At 45.2% G+C, this 18,693-nt stretch overlaps 3 protein-coding genes across 3 annotated transcripts; 2 read left to right on the forward strand and 1 right to left on the reverse strand.

The window, feature by feature from the left end:
* Positions 1 to 840: 840 nt before the first annotated feature.
* Positions 841 to 4,802, forward strand: LOC112877107. Its single transcript, XM_025941314.1, has 2 exons — positions 841 to 1,756; positions 4,010 to 4,802. Exons 1-2 carry the CDS (start codon positions 1,264 to 1,266, stop codon positions 4,657 to 4,659), a joined length of 1,143 nt encoding a protein of 380 aa, XP_025797099.1. The 5' UTR covers positions 841 to 1,263; the 3' UTR covers positions 4,660 to 4,802.
* A 177-nt stretch (positions 4,803 to 4,979) lies between these two features.
* LOC112877108 lies at positions 4,980 to 6,530 on the reverse strand. Its single transcript, XM_025941315.1, has 6 exons — positions 6,265 to 6,530; positions 6,055 to 6,162; positions 5,841 to 5,965; positions 5,642 to 5,742; positions 5,494 to 5,553; positions 4,980 to 5,265 (listed from the first exon to the last, which is right to left on the reverse strand). Exons 1-6 carry the CDS (start codon positions 6,494 to 6,496, stop codon positions 5,181 to 5,183), a joined length of 711 nt encoding a protein of 236 aa, XP_025797100.1. The 5' UTR covers positions 6,497 to 6,530; the 3' UTR covers positions 4,980 to 5,180.
* A 3,257-nt stretch (positions 6,531 to 9,787) lies between these two features.
* On the forward strand, positions 9,788 to 18,233 carry LOC112874850 (5'-nucleotidase domain-containing protein 4). The gene is made up of 17 exons (XM_025938410.1): positions 9,788 to 10,290; positions 10,899 to 11,161; positions 11,915 to 11,992; positions 12,667 to 12,887; positions 14,033 to 14,125; positions 14,316 to 14,399; positions 14,540 to 14,656; positions 14,759 to 14,849; positions 14,946 to 15,002; positions 15,230 to 15,283; positions 15,414 to 15,471; positions 15,967 to 16,043; positions 16,354 to 16,424; positions 16,841 to 16,901; positions 17,556 to 17,615; positions 17,683 to 17,745; positions 17,848 to 18,233. Exons 1-17 carry the CDS (start codon positions 10,158 to 10,160, stop codon positions 17,968 to 17,970), a joined length of 1,704 nt encoding a protein of 567 aa, XP_025794195.1. The 5' UTR covers positions 9,788 to 10,157; the 3' UTR covers positions 17,971 to 18,233.
* Positions 18,234 to 18,693: the final 460 nt, after the last annotated feature.

An 18,693-nucleotide genomic window follows, 5' to 3' on the forward strand; every position in this document is an offset into this window, starting at 1 on the left:
TTTTCAAAAAAAAAGAGCAGAACCTGTGGTTCAGTAAACAGTATAGAATCTTATATTTCGTTATAATTTGTGTGTTCAAAAAAATCCTTTTTGTGCATTTCCAGCACTAAATTGTTGCTCCGAAGTAAAGAACGACCCCTCTGACGGAGAAAGGAATACTAATTGCTCTGAATTTTGTTCGATTTGAATTACGGAGAGAAATGTGGCGAGTCACTGAGCGAGGAGGACAGGCCACCAGCAGGTAGGTTAGGTGGATGTGGATGGTCTCTCTGCCCCTGAATGGCTGAATCACTACGGTTCGATTCACCCAATCGGCCCAAGAACAGGAACACCGGCACCTCGGTGCACCAATCGATTGCACATGAACTCATGAAGAGATAGAAATCACCGTGAATCCTGCGGTACGCGACTGAAAATCTGTTGCCCCAAGCATCGCCTCCGTGATCTGTAGTCTGCACCGAGTTCCTTTTCTTCTGTGTGTACTGAACTGATACTTGTTGATCTTCCTGAAAAGGCTGGGCAAGAATCCCGTTCATCTAAAATCCAACACGCGCACAGCTAGCACAATCAATCGCCCGTAGCGTGAAAATGTGCACCAGCTGAGCTAAGCGGGCCCGGGCTCGTCGTCGTCGATCTCCAGCTCCAACTGCGCGATCGGTTCGACCGGGTCGGCACCTCGCCACGGCCGGCGCCGGCGGCACCCCGCGCGCACGTGCTTGTCCTCTCCTTGCCCCCGGCCGCGACAGCGCCAGTCTACTCCGACTCTGCTGGTCCTCCCCCGCGCCAACTAATTAATACGAGCACACCACATCGCCCGCCCGCGCGCGCGCGCTCGCCGCCGCCGCCCGTCGCCGTCGCGCTACAGTCCGATCGGCCAGCGCGCACGTACGAAGCGAGGCGGCGTAACCCCGCCGGAAAATCACGCGCCACCCATGCCCCCCCCGGGCGCAGGCGCGCAAACCGGCTGCCCAGGGTCGCGTACGTGTGGTCCTCCTTTTTCTTATCTCTTCCCCTCCGGCTCCCGCCTTTCCCACTCTCCATACAAAACCAACCATCGTGTACAGCAACAGCTTAGCCATGTTCGTTGGAGATCACACGCCTACGACGCTGCTTTTCTGGTAGAGTATGGTGAACCAGCTCTTGCTTTAATCTGCTGGTGCTGCGCCAGCCCGAGCATCCATATAAAGCGAGCTAGCCGCTACACATTGTGTGGCCGCGCGCGCGCCCTTGCCCAGGCTCGGAGGAGAGCGCCGGCGGCCGGCCATGTCGTCGTCGTCGTCGAAGCCGGAGAAGGAAGAGGAGGAGGAGAGGGAGGCGCCGTCGCCGTGCATGAATGGCGACGCGGCGTCGGAGGGCGACAAAGGCGGCGTTGGAGGTGAGGAGGGACGAGAAGGAGGAGAAGAAGAAGAAGGCGAGCGGGAGTTCGCGGCGGTGATGGCGCAGCTGGCGCCGGAGGGCGTGCGGGCGCTGCACGCGCGGGTGGAGGCGGAGTGGGGGCCCGTGCTGCAGAGCGCGTGCCAGACGGCGGCAGCGCGGGCGCTGTGGGCCCGCGCGGTGCGCGACCCGGCCGCCGCGGTGCTGGCCGGGGAGCGCTACCTCAGGGGCCTGCACGAGAAGATGCGCCGCGACGAGCGCGCCGGCGCGCGGGAGGTGCACGGCGTCATGATCGCCGTGCGGACGCTCTGGTTCGACGCCCGCATCGAGGCCGCCGTCGACGAGCTCGGCGGCGACCCTCAGGTCGTCATCCTCGGTGCAGGTTCGTGCTACGTAAAACTCAAATTAAATATCTCAGCGCCGGCTTTTTGCATGCACGATCGATCCGTGAGACCCATGCATTCTTCTTGTTCATAGTACTGATCTCGAACCTGTGCCGGCCGGCTTCTAAGGGCTGTTTAGATGCTCTGTAAACGCAAAAAGGTGTAAACGTAAAATGGGGGCTGTAAAATTTTACAAGTTTTTGCGTTTACGGCTCCCACCCCGTAAACGCAAAAAAGCCGTAAACTCAAAGTTTTCGAAGGAATCTTGCCAATTTGAAGTACTAAATAAAGTCTATTTACAAAACTTTTTACATGGATGGGCTGTAAATCGCGAGACGAATCTAATGAGCCTACTTAATCCATGTGTTTGCAATAGTGATGCTACAGTAACCATCCGCTAAATATTGCTTAATCATGGATTAATTAGCATCATTAGATTCGTCTCGCGATTTACAGCCCATCTGTGCAAAAAGTTTTGTAAATAGACTTCATTTAGTACTTCAAATTGGCAAGATTCCGTCGCAAAAAAATTTTGCGTTTACAGGGCCCAAATGCCAAAAAAAAAAAATACGCCAGGCCGTTTAGATGCGTAAAGACAAAAACGCCGTTTTTGCAAAAAAAATTTGCCTTTACGGCATGATCTAAACAGGCCCTAATTCGTTATTCGTAATTAAGTGACCTGCCTGAACGTAGTTCGTGTTGTTACGACTGTTATTGTGAAGAATGACACTGCAGCTGAAGGTGCATACACTTGCCTGTATAGAGTTCAAATTTCTATCAATTTTAATTTGGATCCGTGCCACTAAAAGGACGAAGTTACCCCTGCAACCTGGCTGTAGGATTCACATGGCATTGGCACTTTGGTCTTTGTAACTATTGTTTGGCAGTCTGGCAAAAACCCGAAACAAAAACGCATACTTCAAAACTAGGAGCCTAATTCATGAGCAGCATTTTCTCTAAATGTAAATGACTTGGCTGGTCTTCTTCCACGCTGCCCATTTTATCTGTGGCGCGAAACTTGAGCCCCAGGTCCCCACTGTTGGACACGATCGCACGAAGGAAAAGGGACCTGTGTCCTTATCAAATAATTGTTTGTAGAAAAACATGTAGTTGTATTGTATATATACAGTACACACAGGAGACGATCATCTCGCGTGTACATAAAAAAACAAAAGAAAAACAATAAACAATTGTGGCTCGGAATGAAGACACCCGGCCACACTACAGCAAGAAGAGAGCTATCCTGGGCTGCAGCATTTTGATGCAAGCATGTCCAGTAGCTATTTTGTCCAGACTACAGATAGACCAAATCACACTCAACACACTGATATTTGTGTCCTTGATGATGCCGGTGTCTACTGTGGTACTGCCCTTCAGCTGGTCTCATCAGTTGGCAGTTAGCATGATGTAGACCAGGAAACTTTTAAAAACTCGACCCATGGGGAAAGATTTTCTCCAAGGTTTGACATGAAAGATAGAAGTTTCCTCTTCCGCAGGGTTGAACTCCAGCTATCCAAAACGTGCCACTAATAACGAGGACGCGCCTCTCGCCTGCACTATTTTCTGTTAAATAGCACAGGTAGTGGTATTTTTTTTTACTCCGATGCGACACTGCGGAACTGGGGTTTCGAACGCTGGCGCGGGTGGCCTCCCAACCGGAGGAACGACCATCAAGCTAACAGCTCGTACGCGACCAGGAAACTTTTGGCTTGTATCCTACCAAAAAAACTTTTGGCTTGCAGCTAGCGGTCTCAACACTGCATATAACAAAAGGCTTCAGAAACAGATTAATTTCACCTGATATTCGTGAGTTCATATGGAGTAATTGGAACCCAGAAGCAAACTTTGGGTACATGAACAATTGAGAGCGGGTCAGACCTTAAGATCTGACAATGCTATCCTTGAACAATTTGATGTCTTCTGGAATTGAACGGAACAGGTAGAACAAGGCATACCCTCACTTTCCACGACGAAATAACTGAGCTGTAGAAATACATTCTAGGAGGTTTCATTGGATGTAATGACATCACTGAAACCTCTAGGCTCAAAAATTCTGGTGAACCATACATTTGAACTTCTAGTGTTTTTAAATAAATGTAGTATAAAATTTATGGAGCAAGAATGCTAAATTTTGCGGTAGATGAAGCAGGTTGAGTTGAAATTTGTATCACAACAAGCATCGTCATCTGCAGATAGGTTCACCTCAAGAAAAGGCTCATTCTGATCACCAAATTATACTCTCTTTTTTTCAGGGATGGACGCGAGAGCTTATCGACTGAACTGCCTAAAGGAATGCATGGTATTTGAACTTGATTTCCCGGAGCTCCTAGAAATGAAATCTGATCTTCTGCACGAAGCAATGAGTTCCGCAAATTACCAGAAACTCACCCTGATGGCAAAATCATTGAATAGGGTTCCTGCCAACATACAGGATGGAGACTGGGTAACAAAGCTGCAGAGCTGTGGGTATGTTCCTGAAAGGAACACCATATGGGTGCTCGAAGGCATCATCTATTACCTTCACCATGCAGATGCAATGCAAGTCCTCGAAACCATTGCAGCCAGCCGGTCCTCAGCCTGCACAGTGCTCCTGGCCGACTTCATGAACAAGAATGCAACATCGCTCTCCCCGACAATATACCATTTCTACCATGACAGTCCTGACCTCCTGCTGCCTTCTATTGGGTTCTCTAAGGTAACACTGTCACAAATTGGAGATCCGCAAGCACATTTTGGGCTGCTAAGTCACCCAGAGAACCTATTTGATAAACTGAGGAGACTGCCAAGATCAATGGAAAAAAATCCGGAAGATGGCACACCATGCTGCAGATTGTATTTTGTGGAAGCCTCTGCCTCACCAGATGACCAGATCATGTGTCCACTGGATCACTACTTGGATTAGTTGGAGCACCCTTTTTTTCATCTGATGGCATGCAGAGTTCATTAGCATTCAAAGCCAGATATGATTTTGTATAATATATTTTTTTGTCTGAGATAATCCATAAATCTTGTTAATGGAAAATATAACACCAACATTTTGTCCTACTCTTTACACATTTCTTACTCTTTTTTCAAGCAACTACAGTTTATGGAAAACCGTCACTATATATAAGCAGACACTTAAATTATGGAGCATAAATATCCAAACAGAAGAAACATAATGCGCTTTAGTTCCATGTAGTTTAAGTGAATAGTAGGATATTTTTAGAGAAACTAGAGGCATAAGGTAGAAATCGTGCAGGCAATTACCATAAGTAACATACATATCAAATACACAATGTGTTCTACAACAAAAGGCCCTGATGAGCAAAAAGCAAATGAAACCTTGCCATATATGATATACCACAAGAATATAAGGAAAACGAAAACAATAAGTCATTTTACAGCCTTGAGAAAATTGATGGGACTCAGGAAAAACCAGTTCTAAACACCTAAACAGTCTTTAACACTCTGTTCAAACTTGTCAAGGGCAGAGATAGTGCTCAGCAAGCCATCCTTCATCTTCTCTCTGCGGGATATTGAAAATGATAGATGCCAGCATTTATTAGCTACAAAAAACTTCGAACCAATCCATAACAGAACATTGCAAAAGGATAACGGCATTACATAAAATACACACACATCCTATTGACATATGAAATATCAAGTTACTTCCATGTACTAGCAAGAGTCCATGCACGATAACAAATCTGGGGTTGGAATAAAAAAAGATAAGCAATGTGTCCATGTTACGCACTTGTCACCGATGAGCTCAAAATTACTGCTCTCCACCAGTGTTCCCAGGTCAGAGAATGACCTGCAGAAGACCAATGAACCTTGAGTTTGCTCAAAATAATACACACATTTGGTGAGCTTCACTTAACGCTAGCTAGCGAAAAACATACTGTATGAGCTCCACAAGCCTAGTATCAGCTTCAACCTTGAGAGGATCCTTTTTGGTCAGCAACGATGCGGCATTCTTCAGTATCAAACTGAATGTGCAGACCTACAGGGGGAATTCAATCACACGCCTGGAGTACAAACAGCAGGCCACCCCTGGTCAAGGCAATTAGGCACCCCCCCCCCAACCACCCCCGGCCGTACCTCAACGCCAGTCTTCGACTGGAAAGAGACGATCGAGTTCCTCTCCCGCGGCACGCAATCCCTCCCCGCCGCACTGATCCGCCCCCTCACCTCCTCGGCGTCCCCAGCAGACGCATTTGGGGAAGCTGCATTGCATGGTTGCTAAGAATCTTATGGAAATACCCTACCTGACCAAACTAAGCGAAGTGATGGATACCCGGGAAAACGGGATTACCAAGGAGCGCTTGAGCTTTGAGGAGCGTGTCGCGGGAGGCGGCGATGGGCGCGAGGAGGAAGGACGCCGACTTCTTCTTCTGCTCCCGCAACAGCTCCTTCGGCCCAGCTGCACAGCGCCAACAGGAAAAGGAGAGGGGAAGAGAGTGAGAGGTCCGGCCACTGCATTGCGGAGAAAAGGAGGCAGGCGACGGGAGGGACGCGGTCGTACGGATGCCGAGGGAGAAGGCGGCGGCGGCGTCAGGGCGCGCCGGCGCCGCGGCCAGGACGAGGGCGAGGAGCGCGGCGCGGCGGGAGGCGAGGCTCAGGGACGCAGGTGCCGGCGGCGGCGAGGAACCCCGGAGGGGAGAGGCCGCCGCCGTACCGCGGCGGACAGGTGGCCTCGCCGGCGGCGGCCCCTGTGGCGCGGCGAGCGAGTGGATGGCGCGCATTGGGCTCCTCATTGTGAAGGGGATACTCCTCCGTGCATGTGGGCCTCCAGACTTCCGTCTGTCCAAGCCACACGCTGCGTCCCGTTTTTTTTTTTAGAGAGACCGTCCCCGTTTACTTCCAGAGGAAACAAACGTCGCAGTCTTTTACAGCAGTTTTAGGCTGGTGACAATGGGGCCGATACCGCCCCCTGTCGCCCCAGCCCAGGCGAGAGGGCGAGAGAAGGCGGTAGCACTACCCCCGGGCGAGAGCGGGCGCTATCGCTCCGCTCTCGCCCGCGTTGGCAGGCGATAGGCGGGCAGTAGCGAGGCGGTGCGCTGGCGTCGGGCGAGAGTGGTGGGGCGGGAGTGATGTGGCGCGTTTCTATTGGTCCACGTGGAGTTTGAAATAATTAAATTTGGAAAAGAAAATCTGACGTGGAGAAAAGAGAAGTGAGAGCTGGCATTATAGCATGTGCATTGGAGGGATGGGGTGAGAGTGGGGTGAGAGTGAGGGTGAGAACTGACGTGGCGGGACGATATCTCCCCCCGCCACTGGACTCAGCCTTAGACACTAAGCGTATTATAAGCACGCCCGCTGTTTACAGAGTGCATAGAAAGGTTTGGAACCTCCTGATTAACAGGCAACTCGGACACTACCGCCAAGCCACGCAGCCGGGCAGTGACCATGTTTCACTCCATTAAAGCTCACTAGTACATATAAAGTTTGAACTGAGTATTTGCCATTGGAGCTAAAGCTCCAGATAATTGCATCCTCCTCATCAGTGAAGGAGATCGATTCTGCAATATGACACAGTTCACACCAAAGGTCCATGACTCTGGCAGAGAATGTTCGTTTGAAGGTGAACTTCAAACTGACGCCGTCCCATGCCTCCGCAATGGTGACCCTCCGCGCTGGACTCGGAACAGAGTCCAGTGCCCGTAGATGCGAGATGCAACTCGCCACCACGGCACTCCAGCCCAGTTGGTAAGGCGGCAAAGGGAGGAGGAGAATGATGATAGGTGCAAAACTTGTACGATGCCCTATACGGGCACTGACCGCGTAACAAGCAAAGCATGTAGTTCAGAAGCGGAATCGCATTGCTTCTTCCACCGATGCGGTCAAGTGCACCACTGGGATACCCAGCACGCGTGGATCGCACCGCGGAGATCATATTCCCTTCCCATGTCGCTCTTTGCACTTGCAGCATCATTTTCTTCCGGGCGCGTAGGCACACCACATCAGCTGCTGGGCTCTCCTGTTTGAAGAGGAATCGCATTTCTTTCTCCTTTTGCGCTGACGATCACGCATGGCAATGCAAAAACCACTTACAATAATTGACATCCTCACCTGGTGTTGGTGTTGTCGTGGTGCTTTTAACCACGAACCAGATTCGAGCTCGACAACTTCCAGCCAGATTAGTCTAATACTAACCCTACCGTCACCATCGATCTCAGCATAAACAAAAGCGCCCAACAGCTAGCAGGCTCTGGATCAGATCTGATCAGGAGCACTAGGCTCCGCCTTTTGCTTCCCCGGCCGACCCGTTGTTATTGCCTCTCGTTGCTATTCTCGCATTACAAGTAAGTATAGCAGCTAGCAGCGGCCAAGCTTGCGTCACAAGTGCTGAAAAGAGCGTGAAGCTTCTTGACAAAACCTCTACGGAATGATGACATGCTACATACATACATAGCAAAGCTTGTCAGCTCATCGCGTCTTATAAATGAAAAAGACATCGCTTTACAGATCATTCGGTAGCCTAACTGACCGCCGCGTTATCACTTGCTACTCTTGGCTACTACCGGACCGGGTGTGTGGTACACTGGTAGGCGAAGCCGTGCACACTTGGACACTTGGTGGCGGCCACAGAAAAGGAGGGAGAAGAGAGGAGGACAGAAGAAAGGCTCCCAAACTCCAAAGGCGATCCATGCCAACCAAAGATCGTTGGCTCTGCTGCTCCAGTAGTTCCCGATCCGGAGCGGTCGCCTTTTGCCAGCGTGGAATCCATGGCCCAGGGGATTGCACGGGATGATAGATCCACGGTCAAGACGTGTTTCGTATTTATCGCGCGTTATCCGCAGGGGAGCAGGTAGCTTTGCTACCCACCCACCAAATGGCTACGCGAAATCGTGAAGTGCGCATTTTTTTAAAAAACATAATATAAAGTTTCGGATCCTGAACCTACCTTTTTCTCCCTTTTTGCTCGGCAAGTCCTCTGTGATAGCAAGAAAGTACTAGCTCTGGTCATTAAAAACTACTGTTTCAGGCAAGCATTACAGTTTTTTTGCTACTTTTTCTGAATGTCAATCTTTCATTTCTGGAGGGAGGATTGTTTGTTCTCAGTCTTCCAAGTCTAAAACTGAATATTAATTAATCTTTGTAATGGTATTTTCAGAGTGCCTCTAGCCATCTAGTTTGCAAACATACGTAATTCAAAAGTCTTTGTCAAATTTTTTCATGAATTTTTTTATGCTCATATCATGATTTCCATCACGCATCGCTTCAGCATAATTTCCTTTTTTTACCATCATTACTCCTCAATTTGTTGTCAACTAACCGGTCTTAAATGGTACCACGAAGCACACTAATAACCAGCAATAAACAACACAATACCTTAATGCACATTGATAAAAAAGGATATATGCAGATTGGCTATGTGTTGGAGCAGCAATAATTATTTTTGGCCTTTTCTTACCGTCAACGCACTGGTTTATAACGATCTATAAACCCACCAATACCGCTAACGGTCAACAAAAAATTTAGGAGCTTCCACGTGCTGGAGGTAGGATGGCGGCAAAATTAAAACTGATAAAAAAGTTCAGAGATTTACATCATACACTTACTTCTTCCTCGAATTTGCATGCATGGCCTCTTTCTTCTTCCTCATTATTGGCACCCTCCACCGCACTTCCAAACCTTTTCACCCCTTATGGTCAACTACACCCCTATTGCATGTTTCACAACTTCAACTCTTCATAATTTGTGGTTGCAAATGTCGTAGAGCCGTGTTTTTCACCATCACTAATGAACTCTCTGCCATAACTCTACTATTGTTTGCTATATTTGAAAAGTTTCAGCCTGTGAACAATTCACATGCTACAAAAACTTAGCAAGGCTCCTCCGTTCTGCCCTGTTTCCGCGGGTCCATCCATGACACCATGCCCTCGTGCGCTCATCTCATCTGCGCCGTGCGCGTGTGGCCGGAGCAAAAGCCTCGGAAGGGCGGCCGGCCACGCCATCCGTTACCGTCGGGGCAACGTCAGCAGCACAGCCCCCAACTCAAACCCATCCACACCCAGCAGTTCCTCCACCATCAGCCCACCCCCATCCCCGCGTCCGCCCGCCCGCCCGCGCCCGCTGCCGCTGCTGCTTCCAACGCACGCGAGCTCCGCGGCATCCGCATCCGAATCAGCACACGATCCCCGCGCCACTTGCCCCGCCCGCCCGCCCGCCGGCCAATGCCCGGCGCGATGAGATGAGACGCCGCCGCCCCGCGGCGCTGCTCGCCCTCCTCACGCGCGCCAGCAGCGCCCGCCTACATCGGGGATCCCTCCTCCTCTCACCCTCCCCCCACCAGCGCCGCATTTATTCCCTTCCCCAGCACGACAGCGGTCACGCTTCCGTCGTCCCGTCCGTCTCGTCGCATCCGGCGCTGCCCCCGCCTATTTAAGGGGCGCGGGCTGAGAGCCAGCGATAATGCTCTTCTCCAGGAGGCCCCTCGCCGCCGCGCTCCACCTCGCACCCCTCTCACCTCCCTTGCTCCTCTTCTTCGCGTCCGCCTCGTCGTCGTGCTCGCCCGCCGCCCCCGCATCGGTCTCCGGGTCCAGAGGTGCGTGCGCGATTCCCTGCATTCGTGAGGATTTCTAAGCGGGGTCTGAATTTTGCTGTTTTCTCGTGGTGTTTTGTGCGGACGAGCGGCGCCTCTGCGATCTCAGCGGGTTATCTGTTCCCGTGATGCGAGATGGTCTTATTTCGTGTATTTTCGATATCACTCAGATTTTGATAGTTGTTTCCATGAAATTTCGTGGCTCCACTCCTTTTTTGAAAGTAATTTACCGCTTTGATGGATTTCATTGAGGTTGATCGCAGCCGTCTTCCGTCTGTCGAGTCGGTGATGGGCATGTGGAGATTGTGGATTTTGTTGGAATTTGATGATCCTGCATTTTGCATCTTCGTTTTCTGATCCAGCTTTTTAAGAGTTAGTGTGCATTGTTCCTGTGAGATGCGGCAATTCGGTTTACTCGTGATACCTCTACAACTTTGCCTATATGCCCTTTTAATACGCTGTCACGTTGATCATCAAAATGCATTCATCAACTCTGACATAATTCCCAGTCGTAACAACGAGCTGTTCCACTGATCATAAAGTACGGTAGCATTTTTCAGTTTAGCTTGTACGCTCTTAGAATACTGATCTATAGATCTCCTATATATCAGGTTGTAGTGCTATAAGGATGGACAGCGGTGCAGTGGAGACAGCCTCCACTGGGGCAGTATGGTCAACACCTTCGGCAGAACCGAGAAGCATTTCTACCGGGAAGGAGATATTCTGCAACAGGTCACTCAACATGAGGAACATCACAGCAGTGGGATTTGATATGGACTACACTCTTGCACAGTACAAGCCTGAGACCTTCGAGTCCCTTGCTTACTATGGTACAATTGAGAAGCTTGTGAAGGATCTGCACTACCCTGAAGAGGTTAGTTACAGTAAGAAACACGAATTTGCTTGATACATGAAGACAAAGTAACCAGATTGATTGCTTTCGTACTAGCTTTGTGCCTTTGTTGCTTCTGAATTTATGATAAAATTGCACTGGCCCTTTCAATGCGTGCACTAAAGAGAGGTTGGCACATAGGCCCCTGTTCTGTCTGTTCCAGATTCCAAATAGTTGTTTTAACTGTTTTCTGCTGTGTCTAAGACTGTACCATTCAGATGTCACAGAAGTTAGCGTGGCTCTTATGCATCATTTTATAGTTTGTCTCCAGACTTCACTAATGCTTTTACAGGCCAGACTATTGACTTTAACTAGTTACTGAGAGTTGCATTTAATTAATTACAGAGATATTCTGATAGTTTGTAACAGCATTTCTATACTAGTCTCAAGGAAGCACTTCAGCTTCTTGTTATTTTGAAAGCAAAGATGAATTAGTATATTCTATACCTGTGTTTGCTTTTATGGAATTATGGCTGCATAATGTTGGTGCTGCACTTCAGCTTCTTGCCGTTGCTATTTGTCTTAGCAGGATTCAATGGCTGTTGTGTTGTTAAAGTAGCAAAAACATCCGAGCATAGAACTTGTTATCCACTTATTAAGCAGAAGTATTTTTTGTGAAATACATTTTCCTTGATTTCAGAATTCATCATTACATATTAAAATTTTATGAAAGCATATTGCTTGTTGTGCTTGTTTTGGTTCAGAATTTGGTTTTACTATTCTTTCATCATGCAGCTGTTGACTTGGGAGTTTGATTGGAAATACATGGTCAGAGGATTAGTTCTTGATAAGAAGAGAGGAAATATTTTGAAGGTCAGTTATAAATTAATTGCTTAAATTGCCACCCTTTTTAGAACAAGTTGCTGGAAGCTTTGTGTCTTATTTATCTAAACCATAACTCATTTTATCTTATTATTAACGAAGGGCCCAACCTGCTTGGGACTAAAGGCTTTGTTGTTGTATCAATGAAGGGCCCAGCCACATATTTTTAAAATAAACATACGTCAACATTTTGATATTAATCTTTGGAACCTGCTGTTGGTGGTCGTATGATTTAGAATCAAAAGGTGTCCTGTCAAACTAATAAATGCATTTTTTGTTGAAAATTCTACTTATTCTTATTACCACATATTCACATATATAATATAGTTTGAACCATAATCACCATTTTTGAGCTAGCATCTTCAGTTCATCAATATTAGCATTAATTGTTCAATGAGCATTGTCATCATTATGGAAGTAGCAAGTGTTAGATGTCAGTGTGTAAATTTCAACTGGTTAGAGGGAACAACAAAAACAGGGCTAGGCCTCTATCATAAATTTTTATTTGATCTGTGTTGTAAGATTTAAAAGAGATATTTGCTGCTGTTTCTCAGTTTGTTTTGATCTAATTGTTTCATTGCATTTCTATGCTGGGCTTTCAATACTGTACATGTACCTTTTCATTGAAATTAACTCTTTTTAACTATTTGGGTGGTGATTATCAGATGGACCGACACAAGTATGTAAAAGTTGCATACCATGGTTTTAGGGAATTGTCGAAAGAAGAAAAAGTTGCTGCTTATGGGAGTACATTGATAAGAGACTCATTTGATGAACCTGATTATGCCCTTATAGATACGCTTTTCTCATTGGGTGAAGCTTATCTATTTGCTCAGCTTGTTGATTTCATGGACAGTAATCCTGGAAAAGTACCTGCAGGCACAGAGTATGGTTATTTAGTATTTACATCTTACATGCTTACCATACTGAAGGGACTTACAATTTTAGGACTTCATTTAAATAAGAGTTGATGGAGCCAAATGATTAGAGTAATTTTATTTTGCCTTTTGAAGAGCATATCCAGTGTCCACTCTTGATTGTTTTCTATTCTTCTTTTTGGGAATTAAACAATACTTAGCCAACATTACGCAGCTGTGTATTCACAATAGTCCAAATTTCTTTCATTGCATTTCTTCCATAAAGTTATGTATACTATCTTTAATCCCCTAAGCAATCCGATTACACTTTTCCTTTGTTCATTTTATGTCAGCCTTTTTTTTTGTATCACGTGTTACATTTACTAGTTTACTAATGCACTGGGATCCAAGTTGATTGAGTGCTGGGCCATGCGTGTATTGATTTAATTCAGTGTTATTTAGACTCCCATGTCAATTCTTTGTCAAATCAGACATCCAATCTCAGCCAGATTTGGACATGTCATGCCTTGTCAATGAACTTTCTGTAACCATGACATACCATCCCTCATTTCTTTACTCTAGTCGTGGTACTTTAGGTTAGGTTCTTATGGGAACTAATTTCTTTTTGGCGATCCACAGCATACAGACCCCACCAGACTTTAAAAGCGTCCATGACCTAATTGTTCAATAAAATTCCAGGATTTTTTTGGGAGTTCTGGTGGTAATATTTCGAAGTATTAAGTTACCTCCTACCTTCTGATGTGCCCTAACATTATTATGGCAGTCTTTTCTAGTTTTGTTCTCATGAGGACAACAAAATCAGGCCTGTGGCGCATGATCCGCATGATCAATGTCTTCCACCATTATATAACAACACCATAAGCATGTAACAGAGAGGACATACCTTTTAACTTTAATTAACAGGACAGTAGAGCCTTTTATGACAAGGAAAAAAACATGCTGTTTACTTGTTGCTCTTTTAGAGTTTTCTTTCATTGTTCTGTCTGGAGTTAACTCATATCTTGAAACACAATAACTTCAAAGAAGCTTTGAAAGAGCTCTGTGCATGAACCAATATTATTTTTCTCGCCTTTTCATTCCCCTTGCAGCCTTATGCTTGAGTTTGTATAAATTGAGGCTTTGTTTTTGAGCTTGCAATACTGTGTTGGTACAGCTATCCGCTTATGTATAAAGATGTGAGGTCTGCGGTTGACTTGTGTCATCGTGATGGAACATTAAAGCGGATGGTTGCGAAGGACCCTGGCAGGTAACTCATTTTCCTATTTTGTAGTTAAGTATTTAATACCAGTCACCATACTTTTTTTTTTGCTATAGGGCTGCCTTAATTTTTTATTTTGATCCACATGCCAATTGGCAATTTGGCATCCATTCTTTCCGCAATACTTATAATTATGTTCTAGATAACCCTGCTAATTCGTGTAATTTGAACATTACAGGTACATCAATGAGGACTTGGCAATTGTACCAATGCTTGAAATGATAAAGAAATCTGGACGCTCAACATTCTTGGTGACAAATAGGTATATGGCCCCTTTATGATTTTATTAGGCTTCTTGAGACTTGTGTCTTAGTTTCTCTTAAACTGAACCCATGTGATTCTACAGTATCGAGCTTCTTCTTACAATCTATTTACTATCTAGACATGCACTTGTTCATGCAGTTTGTGGGACTACACCGATGTTGTCATGAATTACCTTTGTGGACCATACACTTCAGATGCAGGATCTGGTCTCAACCACAAGTGGCTTCAATATTTTGATATTGTAATAACTGGCAGGTTTGTCTTTTGTTCCCTGTTTCCCTCACTCTTTTGTTGCTACTATTTATTTAGCGAAAGGATCAGCTTCCTCAACTCAGCCAGTCCTTGTTGAACTTTCAGTTCGAAGCCAAGTTTCTTCCACGATGATAACCGTGCGGGCCTCTTTGAAGTTGAGCCTGATTCCGGAAAACTTCTAAATGCTGATATTCAGGCTAGTAAATTTATCAAGTCTATTCCATCTCTATGGTAATTGTTTTTCAATTCCTTATATATATATATATATATATATATATCTCCTGTTGTGAAGATTGGAAGCCCAAGATCAAGTCATCAGCATGCAACGCCAGTTCACAAAGTTTACCAGGTACTTAATCCTTTTGGCAATTTTTTACCATTGTTGTAGCGACTTCTCAGGTGTGGACAATGGTCAAATGAATTTCTGCCCAACTTGTAACAGTGAAAATGATACCTGGCCACTTACAGAATCAATATTATTATGTTCCCTTTTTATTTTGTATCATTATTTGCGCTGTATATCTTAGATCTAGCAAGTGAATAAGTAATATCTATTTACTGCTGTAACTTTTCCAGGGAGGCAATGTTGGTCATCTTCACAGATTACTTTCTGTTGCTTCTAGTTCACAGGTATGGGTACACTTATTCTGTTATTTAAAATAGTGTTTAGCACATACTTCAGTTGCCCAGAGATTCACTGACACTGAATGTGATATTAATTGTTGAATCAAATAGAATAATGTGCCGTACAATTTTTTAGATCCTCTATGTTGGTGATCACATATATGGAGATATTCTGCGCAGCAAGAAAGTTCTGGGTATGCTTTTTTATCATCTACCTTATAATTGCACTGGAATTTGATATATATTTGATTATTAAATATGGTAGTCTTAATTGTGCAGACGAGTTTTGATGCTGCTCACTAGTTAACTATGTGTAGACGAAGTATACTTGCATGCTCGATCAATTTAAATAACTATATGACAGTCATATATCTTTTCCTTCTAGAATTTGTGTGCGCGCGCGCGTGCGCCACTGCTCATTGGAATTTGTGTGACACTTTCCTGTGGGGCACACACAAATTCAAATGCCACACACCCGTGCGAGCACACACGCACATGCACACACAAATCCAAGTGCCACACACACAAGTTCATTGTGTGCCTGGAATTTGTGTGTGTGCCACTGTCCCCAATGTGGAATTTGTGTGTGACACTTTTCCTATGGGACACTTCCCTTTCATTATTGCAGTTGTCCACTATATTTCATTCATTTCGTAAATGCTTCTGTACGTGTTGTTGATCTTTGAAAGGCTGGCGGACTATGCTGGTGATTCCAGAACTGGAGCATGAGGTGAAGCTTCTTTCAGAATCAAAGTCGATTCGGAAGGTATGAGTAGCTCAGTTGCTTGTAAAAAAATTGATTCCTAACATGAGATATCAACTGGGCACAGGCTATGACATTCAGAAGCAGCTTGTCAGTATATTTGAATTTTGCCAACTCAGCTTGAGACCAACATTTGCATGATCCTACTCAGAATTTCATGTTAAACATGACCAAAAAAGTGTCAGCAACTTGTTCATATTGCTTTCATTATTTACTATTATTCTCACGAATTTAGACATCCTAGGATAGTGTTAAGTTTATGTATACAGTCTATATGTGTCACCAGCTTGCGTGTATGTGGTATCCATTTCAGGAGCTTAGACATCTTAGAATGGAGCGTGATTCAATTGAAGACAGAATCCATCATCTTGAATGGTCTCTTAAGTAAGTTGAGAAAGTCTTTTAGTTTAAACTTGCTTTAGCTGTTTTGCATTTGAATATATTTGCAGTTACTCCCTAGACTATTGCTTTAGCTTTCATGAATGAACTTGAATCTTCCTACTGTATTTGTACTTCTGCAGCAGATTAACCTTGAATCTTTTTATGGATATTTCCAGGAGACTATACTAATAAATTTTCTTAGCTGCATTTGTTTTTTCCCTCTTTCGACGAGTCTGTAAAATACCTGCAATATGTCCACAAGAAAGTTATGATGATCAAATACGTCCCTAAGCTTTGGGTTTATGTTCCCTCTACTATTATTTGCCATGCTGCATATAAGTAAATGTTGTCTTTCTTTTTCTTGATGGTCTGTAGTTTCCTCGTACATTTGCTACATCTAACCTCTCCTTTTTGCCCAGATTTGATGATCTCACAGAAAATCAGAAGGAAAAGTTGTTCTCTGAACATGTCAATCTGCTGGTTGGTCCTTATTTTGATTTACTTCATTGTCGATTGGTAGCTACATGAGAAATTATTTTTTTGAATGAAATATTATCACTCTCGCAAGTGAAAAAAGAGAGTAAAGGATGATTGTTGGACCAAGGATAAAGGCCCCCACCCCTCCCACTATAACACCTGGGTTTTATGGTCGGGTTGGCTAGGTGGGGCGTTCTAACTTGGTACCAGAGCCGAGGTCCTAGGTTCGATCCCTCCCGGCCACGCATTTCCACTGCACGATTTCCCCTGCGTCTCTCGTGTGCTGAGACCTGCTGCGGGCTACGCCGGGCTCGCACGCTATAGGGGGAATGTTGGACCAAGGATAAAGGCCCCGACCCCTCCCATTATAACACCTGGGTTTTATGGTCGGGTTGGCTAGGTGGGGCGTTCTAACTATGATGATCAAATTTAGGCATATCTTGTTTAGACTAGGTATACTAGGATAATAAGTTGTGCCCTAGGATTTTTAAGGACCAACATCCTGGCAGGCTGCTGGTTGAAGATAATATTCAACTTTTGGAGTAGGACTTGTGCAAAACATGGTAGATTTCATATGTCAGTGTCAACTCCTGTAAACATTTATGGGTAACAGTTATTTTTTTCATGATACCATTTCCTTTCATTCTTTAATTGCAGCAACAGCGAGAGCATGCTCGCCGCCTTCATCAAGAGGCTCAAAGGCAACATCATCAGAAGGTAATGTGCTAAGTTACATTATTGTTGAGTATGTGCCAAACACTTTGTGTACTCTATTCGATTTCAGTTTCATAAGGTGTGGGGACAGCTCATGAAGACTGGGTACCAAAATTCTCGATTTGCTCATCAGGTGCATGACGGTGAACGACATTTGACATTTATAACACTGAAAAAATGTTATGTGCAGCAATGTTTAGTTGACACGAGGTTTTATTTTTTCTTGTTTCCACAGGTCGAGAGGTTTGCGTGCCTGTACAGCAGCCAGGTTACAAACTTCGGTTTGTATTCCCCCAACAAGTACTATCGCCCGAGCGAAGATTACATGCCCCATGAGTTCGATGTGCTTGAGCTGTAGGAGCAGTCCCTAGCTCAAAGCTCCCCGTTGTAATTGAACCGCAGCAGGATAGGAGGGTGATTTTAGCTGTGGGCATGGATTAACATGTGTAGTTGCCGTATTTATAGAGCGAAAGATTCACTCATTGGACATGTTATATCTGAGTATTGTGGGTTATGTATAGTAACTATAGTTTCACATAGAGCAATGCATTTATCTGTATATTTTTGTACATAACAAGTTTTAAGCAGAAGCAAAGGAAAGCAATGCCGATCATGTCTCAAGTACACGTTGTGAATTCTGTTTTGTTAAGTGTTTCAACCACAACCATTGTGTAGTGCCGCATCCTTTGTCAGGCAGAATTCTTGCTGGAAAGCTGGTCTAGTCCAATATTTTGTGCTTATAATCTCGCAGCTTAAAGGTTAGTAATGCAAGGTCGCAGGTTTCAACCCGGCGCGGGGACTCCTCTTGATGTGATGTGATAGCGAGTTGCGAGGCTTGGATCCAAATTTTTCTGTCCGCAACTGATATAAACTTGAGTGCTTTCAGTGAATTATTTATAAGCACGTGATAAGTAGTAGACCTGTGGGGTGTAGGATTGTATTGTGCGTTTGTGGTAGCGTGTGGATGTGCGTGTCATCCTTGTAATCGAAAAAAGTTCAACCCACGTAAAAGAAGAAAGGCAACGGCAAGGAGACAAAACCTATTTACATGGATAATATGCGAAACAGCGAAAGAGCTGAG

Source organism: Panicum hallii, chromosome 9 (assembly GCF_002211085.1).
Source record: "Panicum hallii strain FIL2 chromosome 9, PHallii_v3.1, whole genome shotgun sequence".
In the NCBI taxonomy this organism is placed as follows: domain Eukaryota; kingdom Viridiplantae; phylum Streptophyta; class Magnoliopsida; order Poales; family Poaceae; genus Panicum; species Panicum hallii.

What these genes read in the sequence shown, in the direction of transcription:
- LOC112874850 (XM_025938410.1), top strand. Translation starts at nt 10,158, where the DNA reads ATGCTCTTCTCCAGGAGGCCCCTCGCCGCCGCGCTCCACCTCGCACCC. An exon ending in ATCTGCACTACCCTGAAGAG is followed by an intron (nt 11,162 to 11,914) that starts GTTAGTTACAGT and finishes TTCATCATGCAG; the next exon opens with CTGTTGACTTGGGAGTTTGA. An exon ending in CAGTTCACAAAGTTTACCAG is followed by an intron (nt 15,003 to 15,229) that starts GTACTTAATCCT and finishes TAACTTTTCCAG; the next exon opens with GGAGGCAATGTTGGTCATCT.
- LOC112877107 (XM_025941314.1), top strand. Translation starts at nt 1,264, where the DNA reads ATGTCGTCGTCGTCGTCGAAGCCGGAGAAGGAAGAGGAGGAGGAGAGG. An exon ending in GGTCGTCATCCTCGGTGCAG is followed by an intron (nt 1,757 to 4,009) that starts GTTCGTGCTACG and finishes TCTTTTTTTCAG; the next exon opens with GGATGGACGCGAGAGCTTAT.
- LOC112877108 (XM_025941315.1), bottom strand. Translation starts at nt 6,496, where the DNA reads ATGAGGAGCCCAATGCGCGCCATCCACTCGCTCGCCGCGCCACAGGGG. An exon ending in AGGCTTGTGGAGCTCATACA is followed by an intron (nt 5,554 to 5,641) that starts GTATGTTTTTCG and finishes GGTCTTCTGCAG; the next exon opens with GTCATTCTCTGACCTGGGAA. An exon ending in TTTGAGCTCATCGGTGACAA is followed by an intron (nt 5,266 to 5,493) that starts GTGCGTAACATG and finishes AATATCCCGCAG; the next exon opens with AGAGAAGATGAAGGATGGCT.